Genomic DNA, 27,963 nt, shown 5'->3' with positions numbered 1-27,963 from the left:
ATCCAGGAGAGGGCAGTCATTCATGCATGAGACATTAATCAACTGACCTTGTGTAAAACACACAATTATTTCCCCTCTGATTTTTATTCTTCCTGAAATTATAAGATAAGGGCAGCGCTGCCAGTGCTGGTGGGAGTACAAAGACATAAATGAAAAATTTTCATCATATATTTAAAATTTTAGCAAAGCTTTTTAAAATTCACTCCAAGATTCTGTACAGCCACACACATGCAATTATTCTTCTTTTGACACACACACACACACACACACACACACACACACACACACACACACACACACACACACACACACACACACACACACACAGCTCATACAAGTGCATACATAAGCACACGCAAACAATTTCTGGAAGCAAACCTAAATGTGAAACGTTCCACAGATTAAATGCATATATCTGTACTTTGGAAATGGTGCATATTGCATTCCATTCCATGCTATAGTTAATATGCATAGAAAACAATTACAATTAAAACAATAAAGCTTTCATTAGGCATCAAAAATCAACATCATATGTCAATTTCTGTGATATTGTGTACATTGAATTTTGCTGTGAAATGAATAAAACTAATGAGTACTTCATGTTCAGAAGACAAAAATTTTTTTTTTTACCATTTCACAGCAAACTCTTCCAATGCTACAAAGGCAAAAGTACCAGTTTAGGGTCCTGGATGCCTTCATGGTTTTATATCTTAAATTATATAATTATTATAATCAAGCAACCATTAAAACATAACCCAGTCATTTAAGAGTCCGTTAAGGTCATGCATAGGAGTTCACATATAAGTATAGGTTACACTGTGGTTTCACTTTTCCACACACCACTCCTCATTCCAGCAGAGCTCTGGGACTGGTCTGTGCCGCTCATATCCTGGTCCAGCTCGAGCACTGAGTTTTTCAGCGTGCCATTGAGGGCGGCAGCCCCCGGCACAGTGGTAGTGACACTGTTCAAAGGGTACGAGCAGCGCTTCGCTTCTCGCTCTGTAGCAGCGGCAGCAAGCTTCAAGTTGTCCCTGCTGGTGCACCGTCTCTGAGCACTGTGCATGGCCGCCCTGTTGGCCACCGATGGCAGGAGGGGGAATGGTTTGCGGCTCCCGCTGCTGCCCCCGTCGCTCCCCTCTGAGGGGCTGGTGGCTAGTGACTCACCCGCCTGCTTCCCGTTTGTCAGGAGGCTAGCCTGGTTCTCTGACAGGCTGTGGTGGATGCTGCCGTTCTCACTCGTCGCCTGTTTGTAAACGGCATGTGGCGAACTCAGGTTCTCTAGACCTGTGGGACCTAAAGCTCCGAGGCTGCCGCCACCTCCAGCAGCCCTTAGAGCTTTGAGACGATAGTGACCTCTGCCATCACTTCGATGGTGATATTGATTGCTTCCTTGTTTAGTTCTGCTATTCACTTTCCTTTTCTGTGGATGCACTGGGGCTACAGAGTTAATCGGGGGGAAAATATTGTTTGTGGGCTTGGTAATGTTGTCAGTACTGGTGCTGGTGTTGTTGCTTGCAGGGGCGCGTGCAGTGTTATTTGGATCGTGGGCCACCTGCAACAGGTTGGTGAGCTTGCATGGTCCAGGGCCCACGCTACTGATTCCGCTTGGTGTGGATGAGGACCGGGCGGATGAGGAGTTGTGAGAGTCACCGGGCGGATGGCAGTTGATGAAAAGTTGGGATCCCTGCTCGGATGCCTGCACTCCACTACCAGTGGTGCAGGTGTGCGTATAAGTAGACATGGGATGTGCACGGCGGTAACCTGGGCAACAGGCCAGCCACGAGGCTTGGACATCTAAACGCCGGAAACAGTGGTGCACCACCAGAAACAACCCCAAACCTGTGGCAGTCATCCCATAGAGACAGCTGAACAACAAGCTATTGGTCCCCGTCAGCCAGATCGCCATGGCCCCACAACACCACAGCACCACAAACAGGAAGTGGGTGGCCACCAACACCAGGAACTGGGACTTGAGTGAGTACTGGTCCTCTGGAGGAACAGCGGCGTTTATAGGTCCCACCGCTGAGTCTGTGGAGAGGAGACTGGTGCTTCCAGCCAGCGCAGGTTGACACTCAGTCGCAGGGGTGGACAAGGTGGTGCCTGTGCATTCTTTGGTCGCTTGGTGCCTCAGGCGAAACACGGTGCACAGGAAATAGATCCAGGTCACCAACACGGCTAAGCCAGCAGGGACAAAGAAGGACCCTAGACTGGGGCGACACACCAGCCAGCAGCTGCAGGAGGCAGGAGAGAAGTCAGGAGGGTCAGCACAAAACAAGGGGTCCTCTATGTGTTCAACGCTCAATTCAACACGGAACGAAACAACACAGAGTCAAGGGCCAAATGGCCCAAGGAGAAGAAGAAAAGTACTCACTAAGTGCTGTTGTCTCCATAGTTGTTGACATTGACAGCAGCAGTTATCCCACAAATGATAAGAGGGACTCCTCCAGCTATCAAATAAAACCTTGGACAGTGGAGAGGACAAACAAAACACGTGAAGTTTCCAGCTGCAGTGCTCGAAATAAAGAACAGTTCTTGTTTGTACCACAAGATACTATATGGTCTGTGGTTTCTCCTATGTTCATTCTCTTTGTGTGTTTTTATGTGTCTCTGCCTTTCTATAGTCTGAATGCAACTATGTGAGCCTTTGCTCTTTTAGTGGGCAGCGCAATACAAGGGACAGTATAGGCTCCACGGTTCTGTAATTTATCGCAGCCCATGTGGGTGAGTGGGCAACAAAGGGGTGTCTGTGGGGCCAGAGGGGTCAGGGGCACAGCTTATGATGGAAGCTTCAGGATAACAGGGACGGACAGGGGGAGCAGGAGGAGAAATGGAATATTTAAAAAGACAGTGTGCCCCCTGGATCACCCTGCTCGGATTTGGAAACGACCTCCCTCTGCTTCTGTTTTGTTGGTCTCACACATTCCTGCCCTCCCATGAGCTCATCTGGGCTTAAGGCTGTTCTAAGGCTTTTAGCACCACTCCGCTTTGTCCCGTCAAGGTCATGAACTTGTTGTTGGTCACAATGACGCCCTTTAACAGTCCACAGCTTGGATGAGCTCCCGCATCGCTTATGCTATAAGCTTTATTGACAACAAACAAGAAAGCAAACAAGCAGGCGCCTCGTGACACCATGTGTGAAGGTGGAGTGTAGGGCTGCTCACTGACTCACCTGAGCATCGGTCGCTGGGTGGGTTGAACGGGTGGCTCCCCCTCCGCCTGCCGTGGCGTCCTCCACACGGCCTCCTTGTAGATCACCCTGGCACTGACTCCGATCCACAGCAGGGTTGACAGGGAGGAGTAGTGCAAGGCGATGCCCACCTGTCACAAAGTGCCGTCGAATATCACAGACGCTTAAGTGACATGAATCAAAATCACCAACACTGAGTGAAATGTGGACTTACTGCTTGACAGACCACGGGGTAACTGGTCAGGCTTATGCCTCCTGCGTAAATGGCTGTCGTCATGGCAATGTGGAAGCAAGTGTTCAGCAAAGTGTGCCAGCTTTTCCTTGATATGTGAATAGAGCTGAAAACAAACGGAAAATAATGAGGGCATGAAGCAAATGAGGCAAAACAAACAGAGGTCTCTCACTTGGGTACGCTCGTTACCTGTGGTGCAGGATGTGAGTGATGATGATAGTGAAGAGGCAGAGGAGGAGAACTGCAGTGCACGCGTACACCACCGGGTGGAGCACCCTCACAGGGCTGGACGAGGGGTCGGGGAAGTCGGGCACCTACCGGATTGAACAGTCGCGTATTAGTATTAATCAAATGAAAGTCGCAGGGCTGCACATTAGCGGGTGGAGGCTGTTCTACCTGCAGCACGGCGTAGTTACTCAGCAGAGAGCAGCGCATGGTGGAGGTGCTGCTGTCACTGTGGACCAGCTGGCAGCCCTCGTGGCTCCAGCCTCCTGGCCGCTCCGGGGCCTGCGGGCCCCACTGGGCTGCCACGGCGTCAGTGCCCGGGGACAAGTGGCGCAGCGACACCAAAACAGGCTCCGAGTGGTCCCACATACTGCAGCCATCTATCACAGAACGACAAATATGTGCACACGCATTTACTTTTTGGAGGCTCCCTTTTGGCCGTGATGGAAAACACAAGTAGACTTCACTGCAGACGTTTCCTCACCCAGGCCTACGAAGACGACAGGGGTGTTGACGGTGCGTCTGCGGGCGTGTCCTCCGCCGTCGCTTGAGTTCACGGACAGCGGGAAAAAACTGCCGCTACGAAAGGCTACGAACTGCAGCTTGCAGTCTGCAGCGGCATCGGGAGGAAACAGAGTAGCTGGGACGGTGACGGAGGCCACGGCGACGGAATTCTGGAGAGGAGAAGCACGCGGCGCGCGCCCAAACCAGTGTTAGCGTTACTGCCAGTGCGAAAACATGGATGAAAAACAGGCGCGTGTCCCACCTTCAGGGGGAAACTGTTGAGCGAGGTGTTGTGGGATCCCGTGCTGCAGCGGAAGCGGAGCACCGGGTCATGGGCGGCGTCGGCCGGCTCCGGCCCCAGGCTTCCTGCCGAGGCGTCGCGGCGCTGGTACGCAGTGCAGGTCATGCCGGTGAAGTGAGCCGGTCGAATGAGGTGGGCCTCCATCACAATGTTCCTAGACACCTGCACTCATCAGAGCGCGTGAGCCGTCGTTATGAGGTCACTGTAAGCCAATATTGACATTAATATGTAGATTCATAGCTTCGTACCATGGAGAAGTCCTGTGCGTGACTGTGGAGCTGTGGCCAGGCCAGCGTCTCCAGACAGTGGACTATGGAGCTGCAGGCTCTCTTCTCTCTCTGGGCAACAGCAAGAATCTGGTCGTCCACCTGCATCAGGTTACTGCCCATCTCCACCAGCACCTCTGACAACTGGAAAGAGAGGCGCCACAGAGAAGGTCAGCAACATCAGGGGAAACAGAAAACACGCACCTCCCGTTTTGTCGGTCCTCACCTCTTGCAGCTGTTTGACGTATTCCATAAACTTCTCCATCATTTGCGCTACATACAGCACGTCCACCGAGTCGGTGAAGCCTGACGCCTCCAGGGTGTACGTGCGCACCTGATGCGCCACGGTGATGGCGTTGGACGCGTTGATCGGCCTCTGGGACCAACACGAGAGAAGGAAAGAGCGTGAGGATGGGACGAAACCGAAGCCGCACGCTGTTCACTGTGCTAAACTGGACCAACCAGAATGAAGGTGTGCAGCACGCGGGTGATGCCGTTGGTGTAGTGACAGCTGGAGTAGTCGCCCTCCTGCCACCGCCCAGAGCGGTCACAGTAACGGGAGGCTTTCTTCTGCTCTATACCGCCCTCCACAGACAGGGAGGGGTAGCGCAGCTGCAGGCAGTACTGATGCGAGGTGATGCCTGCCAGGGTTCTGGGCCACCTGGAGGTGAGCACCAGGGAACAATGAAAACACTAAACGTCCGAAAGCCAAAGTAAAAATAGTAAAATCAAATAAGTAAAAATCCAAAGCAATAAACAGCGACTGTGACCAACCTGAATTCTCCACGATTGTTGATGACTTTATCCTCTGGACAGAAGGAGGCACTATTCTCCAGCACCACTATTTCGACGCTGCGTGAAGTGTTGCCGCGCCCGGTGGAAACCACACACTCCCACTCGCCGCTGGCGTCCACGTGTACGTTGAAGAGAATGAGCTCGCTGAAAAAAAAAAAACAGCGTTATCAGACATTACGCCAGAATACTGGGAGAAGGGGCTCGGCCTCGCTGCTGCACCTGGTGATGAACGTGCAGTCGTGCACCACGCTGCTCTCCAGCTGGATGCCCATCGCTGGGTCGGAGGTCACCCGCTGGCCGTTGTGGCGCCAGTGCAGGGCGGTGAGCTTGTCCACCAGGGCGGCGGTGCAGTGGAAGGGCAGCCGGTCGCCCCTGAAGACCACCTGACGCTGGGACGGCAGCAGCGACAGCGTGTGCAGGTCCGGCGGGCCGTCTAGGCAACATGGGGGGGGCACTCGAGTCAGAATTATTCGCCGCTCTCTCATTCCTCGGCCTCAGCTGAGCGTTTCCACAGAAGCTGTTGTGCGTGTGCAGATTGGGCGCAGACAGCAGCTCACACGCGCAGCCCGCAGGATTAGCTGTCGGCACAGCTCACTCATACGTTCGGAAATATGTGCCCGCTTAGGCCCTGGTGCGCAGTGCTTTATTATGATTTATTCTCACCGCAGCTCAGCTGGCTCTCCCTGAGCCCACGCAGAGGCTTCCCCCTCAGGCTCCTGGGGAACGCGCACAGGGTTTCGTCCCCCAGTCGCACCGAACTGCTGCGAAAGAAGCCCGGGACCCAGCGCAGGCCGCAGTCGCACGACAAGTAGTCCGAGTTGAAGTTCCTGGAGAGAGAAGCGAGGGGAGTTCACGCCTTAACAGGACTCTCGCTCACACATGTTCTACAGCGTAGAGTTTATATTGCTGAAACAAGGGTTTGTCACTGTTAATGAAAAAAATGATCAATATTCAAGATTTTGGAAAATAAATATAACTTGATGCTGTGAGGGAGCTTCCAGAGACAACACGCCGTCTACTCACACCAGCTTGAGGGACGGCAGCTCCTGAAACACTCCCGGCTCCACGGTCGATATAATGTTGCCGGAGAGGTTTCTAGCAGGACACACACATCAACGAGTCAACGTGACAGCTCCCCGACTGGCGGGACGTACAGTATGTGCGTTTGATAAATAAAACCATTACAGTTTAGTGAGGTTGGTGAGCCCCTGGAACATGTCGGCCGTCAGGCAGCCGATGCGGTTGTCAGATAGGTCCCTAAAGGGGTGAGAAGACGGAGGAATGTGTGAGAGGAGCCGTCAGGCGCTCGGTCGCAGGTTGCCATATCTTGCCTCTTTCCACTGCCTGTGTTGTTTTTGTGATATCAGATCAGATACACGTCCAACATACAGGTGATTGCTCAGCAGACAAAGGTGAAATCCCCCCACACTTTCCCTTATCTCCGCTCCGTGGGACCCCAGCGAAGTTTTAGCCGCGAAAGGCCTCTGTCCAGGGAGGGATCTGCTCCGCTGCACCTCTGACACTACCCAGCGGAGCACTGTGCAGAGCATGTGTTTATCTCCCCCCTGTTTGCTTTGACAAGCCCCAGAGCTCGCAGGGAAAACACAAGTAGGGGGAGGAGGGCGGGGGGGGGGGGGGGGGTCACGCGGCGCACTGCGGACAGGGCCCACGCCGCCACCGGGCCCTCGCTGTCCAGAAACCCGGCGAGTGGGCAGCGAGAGGCCGCATGCAGACCCCCACCACCACCCGCCGTCCTCCCCCCCCGTGACATCCTGCGCGAGCCTGAGGTTTCCACACCGGTGGAACGGGGCACCAGAGATGACGGCGCACACGGGTCAGCGGAAACACTCGGGTGAAGGAGGCCTTTATGGTCACACTAACACCAGGAGCCCAGCATATTTCACCACATCTGCCAAAACAGTGCACGCCTGAGATGGACGATGTGAGGGGGAACTGTCGTTTTAAACCACTCCCGCCAATTGAGTGAAATGGAATAAAACAAACGCACCTCTGTCCGATACCATAACCCCAAGCTACGATTTTCCACGACCCTGTTTGCGACTCCTGCTCAAATGTTCGCCGCTCTCTACTCGGCTGGAATGTGAGTCATGTTAATGTCCACTTACAGTTTCCGAAGCTCCGACAGGCCCTGGAAGGCTCCGGGCATGATGGTGCTGATTAAGTTGTTCTTGAGCTCTCTGGGGAGAGAAGAAACATGCGGGGATGATGTGCACTGCAGTTGAGCCTCAGCCGTTCTCGCCGAGACCATGAGAGCAAAGAAAACCTGGTCAGTTTTAATCACTTTACTGAATAAACACCAAACTAGGAGGCTTTAGAGTCCAGTTGGACTCTTTAATCCTAACTAAGCCAAGTAGCTGCTGCACCTATGGATTTTCTCTATCACCCAAATCTTAACCAGGAAAGAATTGTGGCCTGTGGAGCGTTTCTCCGCGCTGCTGGGCCGTTTTATCCCATCAGCCGACCGTGTTTGAGGACGGCAAGATGCAAAAACTGGTGGAAACTAAAATCGAGGCTGTCACTTGTTTTACAATGACTCTTCTCCCAACAAACCATAAATATGAACATCTTGGGTGTAATTTCACCATGTTGCGCTGCACTGCAAAGAGCCTAAACCGTCCAATCAGATGCCCTCCCACTACATCATTAAACCTCGATTTAAAATCAACTTTAAACACTGCTGCTCCAACAAACCGATCACAGATGAGGATTTCCTTTCAGGAGCGTCAGTGAAGCAGCTGCATTTTTGTCTGTTTCCTTTCCGTCCGAGATGCCACTGTGGTAAACAAGAGCTCATGGGACTTTTCTGGTCCTTTTTTGCCACAAAGATTATCTGTCACCGCCGCTCTCAACCGCACTGCCTCACACTACGTACAACCTCAGGCATCTCCTAAGCATTGTCTTTCCAAGAGCTCTCTAAGACGCGAGCTATTTCGGTCACACTAGGGCAGGAAAATTGTTTTAGAAAATAGCTTCCAGTAAAACACAAGGCCGTGCGGTGGAGCTGGGATGGAGTCAGAGGTTTTGCTGTTGATCCTAGCTCTCGCCAAACCATGGCTCAAACCTGGATTACAGACAAGAGGCAGGTTATAATGATGGAGCAGGACCTTTCTGGCCGGGACCAAAGGGCCAAGTTCTGGCTCCTTGACTGAGCGCCAGCCTGTCAGACAGAACCCAACGAGAAGGTGGGGATGTTTCCACCTGCGCGGTTCTCTCATTCGTATCGACTCCAACTCGTGTGTGCTTGACAAAGAGGCGTGTGCGAGGCCTAATCTCTGTGCGCTTATGTGTCCTGCTTTGAATGCACACTAGTTTCTGTGTGTCTGTAACAGCGTCGGATCTGTTGACCGAGGCAGGGGGAGAACAATGCTGCAGTTTCCAGTCTGCGCGTACCGGGGCTCATTAGTGCGCCGATGAAAGACGAGGCCCTGCCCACCACTTCCTCTCCGCGATGGCCGCCTTTCACTATTCAGTCCACACAAGTGTGCGTTTGCTGTTTAAAGCTTTATGTATACACAGCGAAAAATAAGACAATGAAACTGATTTACTGTATTCATCAAAAAAATCTAATCAATCAAACAATTTTGATGTATTAAACAATAAAAAATGTTATATTGTTATAAAGATATATTCTTCTCCTGTAGTGCATATTTCCTCTCGTATATCAACAGGCCAAAGCTCCAGCTCCGGCAGGCGATGACTTCTCGCCGTGCCCCCTGGAGTAGACGCTGCCCTCCCTGACAACAGCTTCACGGCCCAGCGGCCCTGACGCCGATGACAACAGCTGTCGCCGAGCGCGAGGATGACGCCGGACGCTCGCTGTCAAAAGGGTTCAAAGTCACAGTCTGTCCATGCTTCCTTTTCTTCCTGAGTAGCAGCGGTTCAAGCCGCCGCACCATCAGTGGTGACACGTCGGTATTATTACTGTGAGCTTCCTCTTTGAGCTATGCTTCGCACCTTTGGGGGGGCGCTACTTTGTCCCTCACACCACATGTGGCCTCTGTGACAGAGCTGTGACGGGCACAAGCTCATTCCCGGCGCTAAAGGGCGTATTGTCCGCCGCCACTGGGCCCAACACCAGCGGCCGCCGGTAAGAATGTTCTTTTCTTCCTCCCAAACTCCTGTGGATCAATGGGGCCGGTCCTCTGCCTCTCTGAAGAGTCCCTTCTGTGTGGGGATACGGGATGAGCACCCGGGCCCCATGCAGATGGAGAGGACACGGTCTGTAAAGCGCTTCAGACATGGAGAGCTTCATTACCAGCAGCAGCAGCGGCGGCAGGAACTGGAGTGCTGCACTGACATTGTTCAAGCCGTGGCCCCAGAGGGAGCTGGGAAAAACGAGCGGAGCCAGGGAATGCTCGCTCACTATCACCTCCCTGGAATCAAGGGATTCCTGCTCTCGGAACTTTTAGTCGGAAGACGCTTCTGCATTTCTACATTTGAATACGTGGAGAGTCCCGAGGGCAAAGCGAATGCGATTCTCCGGGCGTTAGCGTTAAGTTCGGGGGGGAAAAGCAAGCGGGGTTAACTGGCACCGTGGTTCCTGACGGAGGTCAGTGGAGACCATTTTTGTGCCGCGTGTCATTTCCTGTCGGCCTGGCGTGTCTAGCAGAGGCCCGTGCTCGTTTATTTTTACAGTTTCCTTTTTCTCCATTTTTTACTAGCTAGCTTTCTCCTGTGGGGAGGGGCAGGTGGTCTGAGGAACGGTCCCTGTGCATGGCCCAGCAGACCCCACCTCCCTGCTCCTCGACACTTGCTCACAATGGGGGCTCTGTAGCGCAGGCCCCCCGAACATACTCCTGCCTTCCCCCCAAAACAGGAAGCCAGGATCTGCCGGGCTCTTGTTTTTCTACTAATTTCCTGCTTTGCAGTCCCTTCCCCAGATTATTTTCTTTATTTTTTCTGTTTCCCCTCGGATGGGATATAGTTAATCAACATTTTGCCTGTATTCACTTGAAAACCAGTTCTTTTGTACAAACATGACATAAAGCAAACATAGTCCATTCGTATTATATGTTTAAAAGCTGCTAGTTTTTCTTGGACACGTTTGTACAGTAAGATATTTCCTTTCAAACCTCAGCAGTCGCCACCTGTTTAGCTGCAATTTCACCACTGCAGTTCAAACAAGTAAGACTCTCGGCTCAACACACGACCGACAACATAAACCCCAACTGCACAGCTATTAGCAGGATGTACAGAAATGGTAATATACGCTCTAATTTGAAGTGTAAAATTTCCTAAGTTGATTATATGTTTCTATACTCATAGCAAAAAGAGCTGGAGATCTGTCTGCCAAGGAAAACTTTGGAAAGACGGGCTATTATTGACTTCAGTTTTGGCTTTAGGAGCAGCCAAGAAAAAAAGGGCAAATCCTGCTGTGGAAGCTCCGGCGAGTTCTACCAGAAGAAGCAATTAATGTGAATTATAACTGATTTATTTGAATTTTGATTGTGTAAACTTCACGAGGGTGAGACCTGACGGTGTAAAAAGCTTGATCTATAGACAGAGAAGGCCAGAGGACACACCTGGCATCCTTCACTCAAATGATCAGATGAAGAATTGACTCGTCCCAGTGAGTGAAGGGACCTTCAGCCAGTAGGTGGACCACAGCTCGTAGAGAGTCGGGAAGAGGGAGGAACGGAGGCACGCTGAGCTGGGAGAGGGCAGATGCAAAAATAAAGCGAAAAAAGGAGCACAAGCGGAAGTGGGGGGAAGTAAATCCAGAGAACGCTCAAGTTCCTCCAGAGGAAAATGCCATTGAAACCATATCAGGTTTGCTGAATGAGTGTGTAAGAGAGAATTACTGGCGAATAAAGCATACGATTTGGTAATGGGCTTATGAGGGGGCTCGCTCGCTGTTTCAATAAACCCCCCGAGCCATGACTGAGCTAGGCTTGCAATACAAACACACCCCGTTCCTTCAGTTTATCTGGAAGACACATCTGGAGTCTATCAACTCCAGCCCCCCACCCCCACCCCTATTCCTACTCTTCAGCACGCTTAACCCCTTCCTCACCCACTCCACCCCTTAATGTCATGCACCCTCATTAAGTGACCGGTGCCTAACTGGGGGCCACTTAATGGCGTGTGCGGGGAAAACATACAAGTCCTTTTCCATTTTTTTGAAGGAGAACGGCTCTGTGGGGACGCTACAATCTCAACCTTGTCCTTCCCAGACCGGTCTAGACAGGAGGGCTCCTTGCCATGTGCACACATTCTCCACTGTTTTTACACGCTATCCCGCCGCCCACCTCTGACTCGTTCCCACTCATCAAGGTAATTTGCTTAGTCTGTGTGGAAATAATGTTCATCTCGCGCTAAGGAAAACAACCTCAAATTTCTATAAGACAAACTGCAGAAGTGCTTTTGTTCCCATTCTCTCTCTCTCTCTCTCTCTCTCTCTCTCTCTCTCTCTCTCTCTCTCTCTCTCTCTCTCTCTCTCGCTCAGCCCACCGTACCCGCTTTAGCCATCTTGGCTCCACTTCTCCTGTGTCTGATGCTGAGGTTGTTTGAGTTGGACGCCATCCCCAGCTGCCCAGAGCGGCGGAGGCAATTACAAGGCCATTTCCAGCGAGCCGTTCCCTTTTGCAATTGGCCAATGCGCAGTCGGACCCGCTGCCATGTCGGGCAAACACACACTGCGAGGATCATTTTCTCTATCGCGCTGCCCACACCTTGAGCCTTTAACCAGTTCCAAGCACGAGCCTCGCGTCCGCCTCTCAGACCTGTCCGGCGCGAGAGCCCCGCTGCTCCCTCATCAATCACCACGGCTGCCCTCTGCTCTCTCTCCTCCCTCGGGGTGAGCAGACCTGGTAATGAGGGCCCCTTGTGCCCCGTCTGCCTGTCCTGTGTCCCATGGTGCAGTGGGGCCCATTTGGACAGGAGCCAGACCGCCTCAGCCCTCGTTGCTCATTACTCTCATTACCTCGCCTCAAATCAGCGCGGGACAGGCTGCTGGGATCTGTCCACAACTCATAAAGGTCCTGGCTCGTTAGCGGAGCTGCCGGCGTCGGGCCCCGAGCCGTCGGAGGGGGCGCGCTCAGAGGTGGAGGCCCTCGAGTGCGTCCAGTGTCGAGTGCCCGACGGCTGTGCGCGCGAGCGACGTGCTTCGCGAATGCTCAGCGGCGCCAGGCGAGCGAGGCATGATTCAACGGCCCAAACGCTGGAAAAAACGAAAGTATTCCAGCGTCCAAATGTAGCTGTTGGATGGGAGTCCTATTTAAAAGACCTGCAAAAACACAGTAGTCAAGTAAGCGGGCGAAAACAAACAAGGCTAAATTGCTCCTTTGCACTTGGGTGGCTTGGCCGGTTATGAAGGCAATAGTGGCTTTGAGGAGGTTCGTCCCAATGAAAGGGCTAACTGTGTAGACGGCTGCACTGTCGGGTGCAGGCCTGGAGGAGGGCGGCCTGTCCCGGACCTGTATTCTCGCCTGAAACAGAACGGACGGCTGCTCTCAGGACGAGGAGCGAGGGTGCCCATACTAGGAAACACAATCAAGAGTTACTGTACACACTAAAGTCACAGGAGAGATGGGCGAGAGAGAGCGGGAGAGAGAGAGAGACAGCGACGTCGGAGGCGCACAGTGTGTTTATCCCTGTCACGTAGGGGAAGAGATGCAGTGTAATTCCCTGATGTGTGTTTACTCAGCCCTAGTGGGCTGGCCTTTGATTACAGCACTGACCACATAATATGACTAACTGTTCACTACTGCTCCAAATGACAAGCACATGTACACAGCACACAGCGCTGGAAACAATGAGAGGCCGAGACAAAAAGCGACGGCGACCGAACACCAGCCGCTCAGAGCGAAACCGTGACGGAGACTCGCGTCCGAATCTTCACCGGGAGCTCACGCCTTTGAACTTATCTATCGGTTTTCACGTCAGACGGCGACAGCTCGGATGTAATTAGAAGCTGTGCAGGGCTCGATTAAAGGATGAGGACGTCAGAGGGCCGGAGCAGACCTCAGAGCAGAGGCTGCTGCAGCGGTGGCAGCGGTGCCCACGTCCCCCTCTGTTCGGCCTAAGGACGCGTTTCCCGCTCTGCGTCGCAGGCCTTTTAGCGGAGGATCCGACGTGCATCTGGTACAGTACCAGAACCAGCATCTCGGCTCAGGTTATGCCCACCCTCTGACCCGCGGCTCAGCGGGGAGTCCTGTCCGTGCTTCCAAAAACAAGCTCCTTTTACAAAGCTACAAATCAATGCTGACTTTTTTATCAGCTATTCTTTAAGGCGGCATTGGTCGCAGGATCTTATTTTAATGAGCGCCTTTGGCTTTTATCGGCATCCTCGGTCCAACACGTCTGAGGCGAGAACAGGGAACTCGGCTTTGAAGCCTCAGCCGCGCTGTTCTCATGCGCGCCGCACATAAAAAGTGCATTCTCAGCAAATCTGGCTTTTGTTCTCCACTGGCACGACTGCCGTTAGCTCCAGTAGGCAGGTACTAAAACGCTAACGACTGCAGCAAATTACCATATCTTTCGTTCTTTCAACATTTCTTGAGAGCGTTGTTAAGCTCATGGGTGGCAGCTCTGAGTGACATGTGGAACTAATAGGCCTTTAACACACAGAAGTCAGTAAGTGTTCCTTTAGCGGAACACCTCTGATTTGCCTACTGGAAAACAAACAAAACCCTCAAAGCTAAAGAAAACGGAAAAAGCTTAATAAATACTCTCACAGTCCCGGTGTAACATTTATTTGAATCCAACACTCGTGGCAGCAAACTTATTCTGACAGATCTTCAACCAAAGTACTGCTAAAAAACATACTCTCTGATGACAATCATCAAATTATACAATTTGATCTACATGAATATCTACAGTAACAGCATTTAGCCGTAATTTGAGCTAAGCATTGACATCAGCAGGCTAAGATGCTTGTGGTGCTAAACATGTTCACCATCTATTTATTACTACTAGAAATAAATCTGAACTGGACCAGCTGAACGTTTGACCTGATTTGCAATGTAAGCGATCCATTACTTATTATTATAGTTCATGCGAAGAATATAAGCATAGCATTTATCACTTGTTGATATATTGCAACGTAGTCAACATAGTCCTTCAGAGCCGTGCAGCTGGCAGAACCAGGCCTCTGTTTCCACTGTGGTTCCGTTTCATTTTGTCACCAGCAGTCAGACCTCCCAACACCCTGTCTCCTGTCTCACACCACATTGAGAGACAATGATGCCCAGACTGTCTTTGAGTCACAGGCAGACCTGCCAACGCACACCTCCCTGAGATCTGGCTTATCTTGTCCCGTGGAGTGGGGTTTACCTGATAACCAAGCATCGGCTATCATTATGTGAACTTTTCAGCATAACTCTCTGATAGCCAGTCTGAGTGTATCATCCTCCCTGCTGGACAGAAGCCCACAGAGCTTCTCAGATCTCAGCGATAGCCTTGTCTGTTTCCTTTACAAAGCCCCGGGCTCAAGCAAAAATAACACATCACATACGTGACAGTGTAGCATGCAGAACTTGAACAGAGAAGGATGCCAAGAACTAGAATAAATAGACTACTCACAGCCTTTCCAAAGTGTAAAGTCCAAAGAAGGATCCATTTCTCAGAACTTTAATTCTGTTGTGGCTCAGTATCCTGTAAGAAAAGAAAATATAGTAAAGCTCATGCTCTGGGATAGAATGGAAGCAGTTTATGATGCTACAGTATATTAAAATATGCTAGTTGCTATCGCTGCTGCTTAGCACACAAGTGGTTCAAGTGGTCATACAGTAGGAGCAGGAGAGTGTAAAAGAGGTGTCAGTTTGTTTGTGCAGACACGCCAGAGGTGACCCTTGTGTCAGATAAGACAGGTTTCCGTATAATGCTCACAATAAAACAAGGAATTAATATTAGGCAGGAAGTTGGTACCTTAAAAGTCAATTTGCAGTCATGTTCGCATCAAATATATATTTTTTAACTCAAGTGAGTGGTGTGTGTTAATTGGCCCTTCCCTACTGGTCAGAAGGCTTCAGCACCAACTGGCCTGCTCTGACAGGAGATCATGGGAAATGGATATTTATAGTAATGGCTCTGCTCTGAGGCACTGGTCAACGTCAAAGTCCGCTAAAATACACCAGCTTCTCCACACACTTGCATCGCAGCGCACAGAAGTGAAAGGGATGAGATTGGGGCCGCACAGGGCAGAAAAATGTTGACACCAGAGGCCCGGCCTCGCAATGTGCATTACACATGTAAAGCTGACATGTTAGGGAAATATTATGGTTTTGTGGTTTGGGCTTGTATTGAAAAAATAAATGCACGCTCATGCTCCAAATCAGTGTTGACTTTTGTAACACACAAGACTCCAGCCATTACAAACGCACATAAAACATCCTTTTCAGGAGACAGGCTTTAATATTCATATTCGCGTGGCTCCAGGGCCGCGGAGCCGCAGACTCGCCCGCGTGCGCTGAGCGGGAGCCCGGGCTCCGCCATCATTACCACACCCTTCAGCTTCACATCATCTTCGCCCCTGCCGCATGGAGCTTAATGGGCTGTTTGTGACACCGAGGGCGCTCCTAATCGAGACAGCGTAGCCGCGTGTGCGCCTTTAAAAGTGGGAGCTGACTGTGAACAGTCTGCGAGATTTACAGATTTAGCAGCAGCAGTCGCCCCCCTGTTTCCTGCCACATCAATAAAAAACACTGCCTTCAGCTCTGCGCCTTCCAGCTCCACTTAATGACCACATTTAATCATCCGGGCTTGGTATAAGAGGACAAACGGGCCTGACTTCCTTCTTCACCTTACTTCACTTTACTGACAGTTACAGTATGTGGTTTTGAAGAGGGAAAGAGGTCATGTTTTGCTCCATCAAGCCTGAACACTTCAGATGATACAATTATCAACCATAATGACAAACCACAAAAACCTATTCTTAAACTAGGCTCCAATTAAGAGAGGTCAATCAACTTTAATAATGAAGCTGAACCTGTTCATATCCACGGCTGAGGCTCTAGAAACTGACACCTTTCAAGATAATGTTTTTCTAACTTTGGGGGAAAAAAAATAACACAAGGTTCACAACTTTACACAGAATAGTTGACATAAATCATCTAACTCAGGCTGTTTTTGTAGTGGATCTTAGACAAGAGGAGTTCGTTCGTGACGTAACCTGAATTTGAACCCGTGACTCCGGGACTTTAAGGTCTCCGACTTTAGTTTGGGCACAGTATCGCTCCAATAACTGGATGCAGGCCCGAGATAAAAGCTGCAGAAGATCCGGAACTGACTGAATAATTCAGTACAGATAGGAGTGGAGAAAGTCACATCTGGCGAAGGAACACGCCATTTAATTCAACACAGACCATTCAGATACGAATAGTTCCTTTCTGAATAAGCTGATTATGCAGAAAAGCCCTGAGATGACTGTGCACAAGTTTAGTCGTGTGGTGCTTGAATATGTGTATTTGCAAACCTGTAAGATTACACAATGCCTTTCTGAAACCCTGAGCACGTGCTTCTGCACAGACACTGCATCTGTACGGGACTTGAAAGTTGACTTCCACAAACAAACAAAGAGCACAAAGCAGGCTAACCGAGGCCCTCCGCACAACAAAAAGGCGTGGGTTTCCAGGAACGCAGGGTTTCAGAGGCCCAGCTCCACCGTGCGCTCCCGTACGGAGCGATGTTTGTCCACAGCCGTCCCGGCGAACATTGTTCTTCCAGAAACAATACAGAGAGCACAAGTCTGAGAAAGAGAACGAGGCAGACCTCTGTAAACAGACAGAAATAGTTGGCGTTCCCATCAGGCTAAACAGGAAACCCAGCCAATTAACTGTTTATTCAGAACCCGGTTAAAGAGGTCGGGGGTTGCAGAGAGAGCGCTTCCTGGACAGTCGTCGGACAGACGGAGCAGTGTCCACTGGCGGATGACAGTGCATGGCTTCATTAGCGACGGTTAGCGTAGCGCTGACGCGGACGGAGGCCGGAGCGCCTCCTCGGCGCTGTCGTGCTACCGAGGCTTTGCTGTACACAAGGCTCCCTGTCGCTCCTCCACCCCAGCGACGGGACGGATCAGATGGCAGATTGAATTAATCTGCTTTCTGGAGCAACAGTCTGTGCGCTGCGCGGCACGACAGCGCGCTAACTCGGTCCAGGCTGGGGATGGTATCTCAAAGCAGCAGTTAGCATCTTTCATCCCCTTAACCCCTTTCAGACCACAAGGACCTCTGGGTAATTAGATACCCTAATTGAATCCATGGGTCCGTCCATGCACAGACCAGGCCCACGTGTTCTGCAGGTGCCCATTTAACTATTTCATCTACGCGTAATTCATTTACATGAAGCTCAGAAGGCTGGAGGTCAAACACACAGTAAGCAGCTTGGATGCTTTTATCTGTGTTTCCCTGCACGAGTTGGAGAAACCAAACCACCGTCCAGTAGCATCCGATCTGTTCAGTGGCGTCCCCATGGTTTCCTTACTACATGGTGGAGCGCTGAAGTCCTCTGTGTAGTAAACCACAGCGCCGCCTCCCCGCTCCCTGCCCCTTTATTTGTTGTGTGCCCAATTTGCTTGCTAAACCCACAACGCGTCTGAGAGCCACGCAGGGGCATGACAGCATGTCAACATCCATCGCTTCATGTCGTGCGCGTGCCATATGTGTGAGCTGGTACCTGTGTGTGACTGGGGAAACACACCCCTCCGTCCCGACCACAACTCAAACACTACGAAACCCAACCATGAGAGGATGTCCTGTTTGCTGGCGGTTACCACTGAAAGGCTGGTGTCAGCCTCTTCGCACCCTCCATCCTGTCCCCGCGTTAGCCGCTACTAAAGCTCCCGTTGGGAGGAGGACACACAGGAAGCGCTCCATCCTGGCTCGGCCGCCTCACGTGAATGAGATGCGTTCGGGTAAAACTCGGTTGCGCTCCGAATCCTTCTGGCACGCGGGACTCTAACAGTGAGCTCTGTGTCGCTGCAGGCGTCCGCACAAAAACTAAAAGCAGAACAGGAGTCTTAAGGAGGGATTTATATTTAATAAAAAAATCATCCGCAGGCTAAGCCGCTTGCTCTCATTACCTGTGTAGTGCTCTTCGTAATCTTACGACAGAATGTTGAATAGGCAGCGTTTCTGCTCGGTCAGCGGCAAAACACCTAAAGCCGAGGGACCGGAGCTCGGCCGCTGAGGGAGCGGGTTAAAGACAAGCGTGCTGATTGGGCGGTCCGGCAGATCACGGGTCTCGCAGGTTCAGCGCAATAAAGAGAGTCAAAACAAGCCAACAGGCCGCTGTGTAAACACCATTTAACTCCACACAGGTCTCTTAGCCTCGAGGACCACACGCGGGGCCAAAGACAAGAACCCTTGAAAGAGATTGGTAACCTGCCATAAATCCCGGCCTAGCTCCCAGACCAATGGGACCCGGGTAATGGGAGCCATTTTCAACAAGAGTCATTATTTAATTAAGGCTGGTTTAATTAGCGCGCCGGCCCGATTGCGCACACGCTGGTCCGTGTCACAGGCCGCGCTTCAAGTCCACACGAAGAGAAAACGATTCAGCCTTGAGGTAATGTTCCTTGGAGGTAATTAAGTTATACTGAAAGCAACGCGATTATCCACTTTTGCACTAATAGCCCAGCACCGTGTGAGCACTTTAATCCACGTACGTTACATCTGAGGGGAATCTATACAAAGCCGCGGCTGTGCTTTAATTGCATTTTCCCTGCTCGCAGTCCCATACGAGCTGCGCTCGCTCGCCGGGGTTTCGGTTTCCAGCATGTTGGCAGAAAAGTACGAAGGCAGCATTTAACGTGCACATCACACATACTTACTACATAGAGTAATAAGAACAGACGAAGTAAGCTGCCTGATGGATTCAAACTGGCTTACTGTATGTAGCTTTCTATTGAGGTAAAGGGATAAAGAGACGAGTACAATATTAGTCTGAAAACTAAACAATAGTCTTTGTTGTGGGGCCTATGATAAATTAGAAATGAGATGAGGATCAACTCTTTTTGGGTCTTTCTTTAGGTTTTCACTGGTAGTGTCACTAGTGTGTGTTAGTAATTGTAGCAGTAATTATGAGCACATTAGTGGACGGGAATTCTGGGTAATCGTGTAATGGTGTTGCTTTGCTTAGCAGGTTTGTACAGTAGATACTGAAGATCACTGGCGTCTTCCTTGATGTTCAGCCTCCATCTTCAAGCACACAGACACAAATGTTCTTCTATTGAGCACCGACGCAGACAAACTGAGCCTATTAGTCAATAACCTAAAAGTTGTTGTTTCTGTCTACACTTGTCTGTGGCTTCAAGGCCGGTTTTCACCTGTTTCTGCAGCTTCGCCCTTCGGCTCCAGCAGATGACTGTGTGTCATCCAAAGGCGAAAAGTAATGTGTCGTTTAATTTAGATGGAAGATAACATGTTTTGAATCAACAGTTAAATTCAGTCTCCATGTCTGAGGTTTGGCTAAACTAAATGTGGGTTTTTTTGTGTTTATAGTTTTGGGGACACAAATTATCATTTCAGTAAACGTGTCTACTGTGAGTGAGCTGCAGAAAAAATCTAAAACTCAAAATTTCCTTTTCATTCTGTGCCACTCAACCTCAGGATGATGAACAGGTTGCAGAGGATTTAATTGCTTATTGTAGATTTGAAGCTTGGATTGATCTTGGAATGATCATTATTATGACATTTTCAGCCTATTCATACATTTCTGATCGCTGATCCTTGGTATTTGTGTCAGTCCAGCAGCATCTCTGTCTCGCTAATGGATGCTTTTATGGCAAGAAGACGAGAAAGGTTGAAGGAGAAGCAATGAAGGAGAGCATATAAAGAGAGATCTCTCAGACTGGGGGGGTTGACTGTGTCATCTTTGTTACCTATAAGTACTTTATAAGAGTCCTAGAGACTGGACAGACTATTCAGCATCCATCCACACAGCTTAACCCTTTCCTCCTAAGAAGACAGAGCCACCTAAGCCAGCGGTCCCACGAGCCCCTGTCCGCAGAGAGACACCACACAGTACATCACAGGGACTAAATGGCCTTGAGCACAACAGGCACTTTAGCAGAAAACGCATGTCAAGATGTGAATGTGCCCATTGTGCCTGAGCCGCCAGAGGGCTCGCAGCAGCCATCAGGGAGCGCTGCCAAGCTGCAAGCCCCATTTACCGCCTGTCATGGAAGGAGAATCCATGTAATTGCATGCAAAATATTTTCAGTGAAATCATTTTGCAATCACCGTGATTGAGTCATCAAACCCAGAGAGGAGGAGGCGAGAAGCCCATTAGGAGTTGGAACACAGTTCGGTCATACGACAAAAGACGACTGATGACGAGTCGTTACTAAGCTCCATTATGATACTTCACTGCTTTGAGGCAGCACAGCACTTACGCTGTACGGAACCGGGAGGGCGCCCTGCATTTGATATACGCAGCCACTTATTATAGAGTGTACTGCATTGTGCTTGGGTTACCAGCCTGGACCAAGGAGCAAGGCTTGTGGCTTGTGGCTCTGTGTGTGTGTGTGTGTGTGTGTGTGTGTGTGTGTGTGTGTGTGTGTGTGTGTGTGTGTGTGTGTGTGTGTGTGTGTGTGTGTGTGTGTGTGCGTGCGCGCAGATTTAGATGCAGAAGTGTGTGACCGATCAGATTTATTTATATGGAAAGTGTGTGTGTTTGTGTGTGTGTGTGTGTGTGTGTGTGTGTGTGTGTGTGTGTGTGTGTGTGTGTGTGTGTGTGTGTGTGTGTAGTCTCTAAAATTAAAATCTGGGTTTTTTAAATGTCTCTAATTAGAGAGGGGAGGACTGAAGCCTATTTTGAGAGCTGTGGCCATGCACGCCCTTCCCATATGCATTAGAGACACACACACACACACACACACACACACACACACACACACACACACACACACACACACACACACAAACACACACACGCAATACACTCTGGACAAGTCTTGTTAATTACTTAATCAGGTTTTCTAAAATGAACTATAGCAGAATTGTGTCTGTCCTGAGACAATCAATAAAATCAGTATAGCTGGACATTCAGTGAACTAAAGCAGTAAACAAGTAGCTGCTACAAATATTAACAACCACAGAACATAAGTTAAAATACCACGGCCTTATTATGAAGCCACAATAAATTACTGCAATATTTACAGGCAGACAACTGAAAAAACAGAATGAAAAGTTTATGGCTACAGAGCAGGAACACAATAGTCGGTTTAATCACTGTCTAAAGTGTTTTTACTTTTTTAATGAGGCAATTTAGTGAATTTAGCCTTTTGAGACAGTGAGTGGAATGTGGTGTATGCCTGGCCAACATTGTCTCATTGTTCAGTCTCATAACCAGCCTCTGTTTTCTGCTCCTGAGCGCAGACTGCTGGGAAACCGGGCTGCTCCTACAAAGACCGGACTAAAAACCCGTTCTGCTCCACATACGCGCACACTGTCTTCAGAGGCATCCGAGAAAAAAGCCGCGTTTTTGTGTGGCGCTTTGTGAAGCGGCGGCTCCCACGCGGCCGCGCGTCATCGCCGGCTCTGACACCAGAACTGACCAGAGTTTCCTAATCACAAGGCGTGTGTTATACAAACATGGGAGCCCGAGATGCTTTCCAAAGAGCGGCCTGATTTCAGCTGAAGGGCTGCACATTAACGCGGCGGTCGGCTCCATCAGCGCAAATGTTAATAAGGGCTTATTGCTTGGTTGCTCAACTTGCCTTTTGCCTTTCACTGGGGCTGTAAACCAACTCACACTGACAGGAGCGATGATAAAAGAATGGCAGTGACACATTCTTAATATCTTGCGGTGGTGCATACTGAACATTTAACTGGTTTGGAGTAATAATACAGGAGATATGAAAATGGGTTGTTGAACGCTGTGTTCATATAATAGATTGAATGTGATAAATGAGTACGGATGCCTGTACTGACTCCTAACTAGAGAGCAATGGTACTGTGATAAACTAGCACTAGTACTAGTACCTCCAAAAGCTAGTGCTGCAATAGATGATTACTGTAAATGAGATGCTGAGTAAAGTAAGCGAAGTAGTACTTTTCCCTTTGATAAACACAAATGTACTAATGTGGGCGTAATCAGAGTTACTCAGATTACAGGTTAGATGGCTGCTCTACTGTGATGGATTAGTCCTGAGAAGTAAGTATCAGAATCAGAAGAAGCTCTCTCTCACACACACACACACACTGAAGCCACAGGCATTCCCAGTATAGACAGCCATTATCTCGGCCTGTATCCATGTGTTGTCGACCCGGAGCAGGAACTGTGGGGCCGCTGTGGTCGGACACAGGGAGAGGGAAGTTAGCGCTGGCAGAGAAAAGTCAAAGTCAGGCATTTTTGGAGTAAGATAAGAAGAGAGTGGCGTGAAAGGAAAAACTAAAATAACAAAAAGCCGCCTGGGGGTACGAGGTTACCATGACAACGCCTCCCCCTGTTTTCGCCAAGTTTTGAAATATCGCCGCCTTTTAATCAACAAACACGGCGAGGCGATAAGTGACGCGCACGCGCGCCTCCGCCGCCGCGGCTCAACCCGCGAGGCCGCGACCCGATCCCAGGCCGCCGGCAGGTGCTGCCGCTGAGGATCAAGCTCCGCGTATCCGGTGTCGGGCTTGTGTTTGCTTTTTTCTTTTTGATTCGCCGCTGACCAAAGGCTCCACCTAAAACGCGCTCCCCCGCCCCCCGACACCTTTCCCCACACAAATAAACCGTGGGGCCGCAGGAATGCCTGGGGTCCCCGCGCCTCCCCCTGATAGCGGGACGCTCCCCTCCCCGATAAGCCGAGCGGGACGCTTCGCGGACGTACTCCCATCTCAACACATACTGTAAGTGAACCGCCGTCACATCTGCCGGCCCCTCGGCATCCGCCCACGGGCCACAAGTGAAAGGCTGATGACATGACTCAGGAGATAAAACGCTGATTAAAGGCTCGCGGATCGATCCCGGAGCCAACTCTAGATGCTGCTGAGGTGAGCTGGCCTCGAGTGGGACCAAAGTGGGAGATTTGAGGTTCCCCAATAACCTCATCAGTCGTGTGAATCAATAGTTTGAGCTTTTTATTCTGGGGCTTTCTTCTCGCTCAGTTCAATGTGAAGCAGCAGGAGATCAGCTCAGCAGAAACACTGGAAACACGGAAACGTCCTGTCAGCGCCTGGAGTTAATTATCAGCATCTAAAATGCATTAAGCGTTAGCCTTTATGCCAAGCTAACCTAGAAGAGAAGCCACTTCGTGGATGGGTCCTGTGTGACCTCCCTGGGATACGCTGGGGCCGCTCGTTACAGGGGCGATCCTCGCGCTAACGCGACCCTCACTGGATCATATTCATCTTGAGCAGCTGGCGACACCGATTTAGTGCCTGAGCTCGATCCAAACATGCAGCGAGCAACTGTCCTGCAGCTGCAGCTGTGTGGGGCGACGCTCATCATGCCAGAGACGGGCGCGCTGACCCCCCCAAACACCCCCCCACCCCCAGCCCAGGCGTCCCTGCCCACTCGTCCAGACTGGCACCAGCTGAGCCGGAGCGATCCGTCACCGGCCGCGATGACAGCCAAATACGGCGTTCGGGCGAAGACGACAAGCTCTGAAGCTGCCGCACGTTCACACACTGCCACTGTACATTCTCTTCATTTGTCTGTTAGCCATTAAAACGTTAAAACAAACACAGCTGCCGCCGCACGGCGCTAGGCGGGGAGTTATCGCACTGTGTGTTTCTGGGTTTTGGTCCGTGTGTGTGTGTGTGTGTGTGTGTGTGTGTGTGTGTGTGCGTGTGTGTGTGTGTGTGCGTGTGTGTGTGTGTGTGTGTGTGTGTGGTGTGGTGTGGTGTTGTGGTGTGGTGTGTGTGTGGTGTGTGTGGTGTGTGTGTGGTGTGTGTGTGGCGTGTGTGTGTGGTGTGTGTGGGTGTGGTGGTGTTGTGTGGTGTGTGTGTGTGTGTGTGTGCGTGTGTGTGTGTGTGTGTGTGTGTGTGTGTGCGTGTGTGTGTGTGTGTGTGTGTGTGTGTGCGTGTGTGCGTGTGCGTGCCTGAAATACGTCCATCTACAGGAAGTGACTTTTCTAGCCAGCAAATTGGCAAACGTCTCTTCTGACAACAGAGAGATGTAGCAACGCTCGGGAGGTGAAGTTATGCGGCTCCACCGAGGAGCAGCGCCTCCTCCTCCGGCTCACCCCGGTGTTGAGGATCTGTTAGTCAGGGGCTGGGGAGTTTTCGGTCTCCAGGGGCACATCCCTCTGAACCGCCTGCCAAGCTTCTCCTCCTCCTCTCCCTCCTCCATCCTCCTCTCGCTCTGCTCCCTTTCTTTGTTCCCCTCTGGTTCCCCTCTCCCCCACGTCTTCCACTCCTCACCCCCCCCCCCCCCCCCCCCCCCTCTCCCCCAGCCTCTTTTCAACTTATGTCACTTATTCCTACTTTCTCCTCAACAATGGCCACTCTTCGCCTTCACACTCTTATCTATTCCCCCCTCTGTTCCCTTCCGCTCCTTCTCCCCTCCCAGTGATCCAGCTCCTTTGCAGCCGTGCATAATTAGGCCTAAACGCAAGCCTGCGCAGCCTCACATCTGGAAGGAGTTTGGACATGGCAGTTTCCTACCAGGACGACTAAATATTTAGGTTGAGAGTTACTGCGTGTGGATGAACTCATGATAGAGGGGGCGGGAAGGGGAGAGAAACAGGGAGCTAAAGATAAAGTTAAAGGAGGGAAAGTGGGACAGGCGGCTGGAGATCATGACAACAACCTCCGCCATTATCCACCGTTTAGCCGAGGATGCGTGCGAGTGTTTGGACGGGCTGCGATATATAATCTGACACGCGGCCGAGTTCTCAACGTGCGACGCAGACGCCGACGGATCCGGGGAGGAGGCGATAATGTCGGAACGACCGGTTGCTCATTTATGGCTGACAGGAACAACAAACAGCCAACTAATAGTTTTAATAAACAAACCCCTATCGGGATTTCCCATGAGGCTGAAGGGCCTCAGCTGGAATGTTCACGGGGGCCAGCTGTTGTGCATTACATGCAGCAGCCGGCCCCGGAAGCCTCGGGCCCGTGTCCTCCAGCCCCTGTCTGCTCGGCGCGGAGGAGAGCATTCCTCCACGGGCAGCGGGGCCGGAGCCCACGACCCGGCGGCGGCGGCGGCGGCGCGGCGGCGCGGACGCGCTCTCCCCGCCGCACCTGGCGCACCGTCCGCCGCCCTCCGAGGAATGTCAGGGAATAACACGAATATCAACACGACTTGGCGCATTCCACATCTGGAGCTAATGTCGCGAGCGGGCGCTGGGAGCGCGGGCGCGCGGCGAACTCGCCGCATCGCGAGGAGCAGCGAGCTCCCGCAGACGCCAGGTTCCCCGGGAGGCGCGTGGGAGGCGGCGCGAGCGGCCGTGAGCGGCCGCATTGTTTGCCGCGCGGCGCGGAGGCGCGTGAGCGTTTCGCCGGACGCTAAACATCTGTGCGAAAACAGCCCGACCAAAATTAGTAGGTGTAGAGACGAAAGATTATCTTCAATCACCTCGACCACTGCCACCCAAGCCATTTTCCCCCTCTGGTTTCCAGCAATGTGTTCCCCAGATGTTTATACCGCCTTTATTAAGCAAGGAACATAAGGGCCTATAAATGGAGCGCTGGCTGGCCTGAGCTCTCCTGAGGCATAAATCCCCTCACTTTACCTCATATGCTCGCTGTAGTTTTTTTTTTTTTACTGTGCCCATGTGCATGTAGCTTTTCTCCCACTGGGTCGGAGAACAGAGACAGTAACGCACTGTGGGAAGCAGAAATGTCTGGAGAATGTTTGAGCTGCTGTGAGGCCAACGCGCAGAAACAACACCCCGAAAAGATGTGTCACTGATAGACTGGTAGCGCATCCATCATGACACAAAGTATGTTTTGGCCCAGGACGCGTCCCTTTCAAGCTTTGTCCAAGTCGACCACACACATAACTGGCCGCATAATTAAAAAGTGTCAGGCTAAACTGGCACGGGATCAACACGGTCCGGTTCTCACCACACGGTCCGGGTGTTTTCTAACTTAAAGTCAAGGCGATTGTGAGAAAGGGTGTTACTGGTATTAAAACAACCCAACAATAAAGAATCTGATATAAAATACTGGAAATGTGTTTCTGTTTAAGCGGTTCTTGTGTCTTTGTTTTTTTTTTTGGTTCGGTTTTGCAAGGCCAAGTCAGCTGGACCATGTGCACGGGGCGGCGCTGGTGGTGGTGCTGGTGGTGGTGGAGAGGGAAAGTGGGAGCTGAACTCTGAGCGCCTGGCTGGGTCACAGGCACATTTAAAGTGACAGGGTGTCAGAGAGGCAGCGCTCGGGCCTCCGTCCGTGGATGGAAACTCATGACATGAGCGGCCTTGCGATGGGGTCGCGGGGTCAACGCTGTGGGTGCGTAGGCCACATCAGGATAGTTACGTTTTAAGTATTTTTAATTAGCCAATTACAACAATACTAGAAAGTTCTTAAAACAATCTTTGGTAGAAAAACAGACACACACACACACACACACTGATGTACTGTAACTACAGTAAAGTTCCCAACTCACAGAGTGACGGTCCTGTTGGGCAGCAGGCTGACGTCCGGGGGCTCCGTCAGCTCCTTCTTGCTGCAGCTGATCCTCCTCCCCACCGCCTGGACGCCGTGCGCCTTGGAGCGCTCGTCCTTGCAGCTGCAGCCGCTGGTGGAGGCGAGCGGCCCCAGGCACGCCTGGGAGAACGTGGGCTCCGAGGCGGAGAGCAGCAGCAGCATCAGAACCAGGCGCCCCGGCAGCAGCGAGGTGCCGGCGCCGCGCGCGAACATCGTCCCTCGCGTGGGTCTCGCCTCAGGTGCACCCCCGCCTCCAGTCATCCCATATCTCCAGCATGGAGCTTCTAGCGAGCGCGCGAGGAGCCAAGGGATCTTTGGGGGGGCTTCAATGAATGGCGGAGTCGAGATCCTCCCCTTCAGCAACGAGCGCACATCGTCCCAATCCACGAGGATTCAGCGCCGCTGGTTTTCAGCGTCACGGCGGCCCCGCTGCCTCCGGTCCGAAGCGGCAATAAATCCAGGAGACGCTGCTGCGAATAGATCCACGCGTCACCGTCTGCCGTTACCGGAGCATTCTGTTGGAAAAAGGCGGTGGTCGGAACAAATATGTGAGCAGATCACATCACTTTTGGGGTCTGATACTGTCCAGTTCAGCGTTAACCCGGTCGGAAAGTTCCTCCGGGGGCTCGGTGTGATTCACGCCTGAGCGTCCACGGCCAGAGACATGCTGTCACGCAGATGATGGAAAAAGTGCACCGACAAACTTATGTAAGTTGCTTCGCCTTCGTTAAAAGTTTCCGCGGGTCCCGGGGGTCACCGGGAACTCGACCTAACGCGTAGGATAGAAGGAAAACCCCTACAAAAGAACACTTGAGGCGAGACGTGGGATGGTCGCGCGCGGCTCCTGTGTGATTCCCCAAATCTAGCGGTTTTGCCTGCTTGTCTCTGTCACACCGTCTGCGCGTGCG

At 51.4% G+C, this 27,963-nt stretch overlaps 1 protein-coding gene across 1 annotated transcript; it reads right to left on the bottom strand.

Annotated features, from left to right (window-relative positions):
• Positions 1 to 65: 65 nt before the first annotated feature.
• adgra2 (adhesion G protein-coupled receptor A2) lies at positions 66 to 27,963 on the bottom strand. The gene is made up of 19 exons (XM_029163506.3): positions 27,015 to 27,963; positions 15,054 to 15,125; positions 7,637 to 7,708; positions 6,696 to 6,767; positions 6,534 to 6,605; positions 6,174 to 6,337; positions 5,730 to 5,943; positions 5,490 to 5,654; positions 5,178 to 5,376; positions 4,942 to 5,091; positions 4,698 to 4,859; positions 4,411 to 4,611; positions 4,129 to 4,318; positions 3,816 to 4,024; positions 3,609 to 3,733; positions 3,402 to 3,525; positions 3,170 to 3,318; positions 2,372 to 2,461; positions 66 to 2,231 (listed from the first exon to the last, which is right to left on the bottom strand). The coding sequence occupies exons 1-19, from the start codon at positions 27,314 to 27,316 to the stop codon at positions 812 to 814; spliced, it is 4,152 nt and encodes a 1,383-aa protein (XP_029019339.1). The 5' UTR covers positions 27,317 to 27,963; the 3' UTR covers positions 66 to 811.

The sequence above is a fragment of the Betta splendens genome, chromosome 9 (genome assembly GCF_900634795.4).
Source record: "Betta splendens chromosome 9, fBetSpl5.4, whole genome shotgun sequence".
NCBI classification, from domain to species: domain Eukaryota; kingdom Metazoa; phylum Chordata; class Actinopteri; order Anabantiformes; family Osphronemidae; genus Betta; species Betta splendens.
The sequence above is the reverse complement of the archived record's forward strand: the minus strand, read 5'-3'. Positions and strand labels throughout refer to the sequence as shown.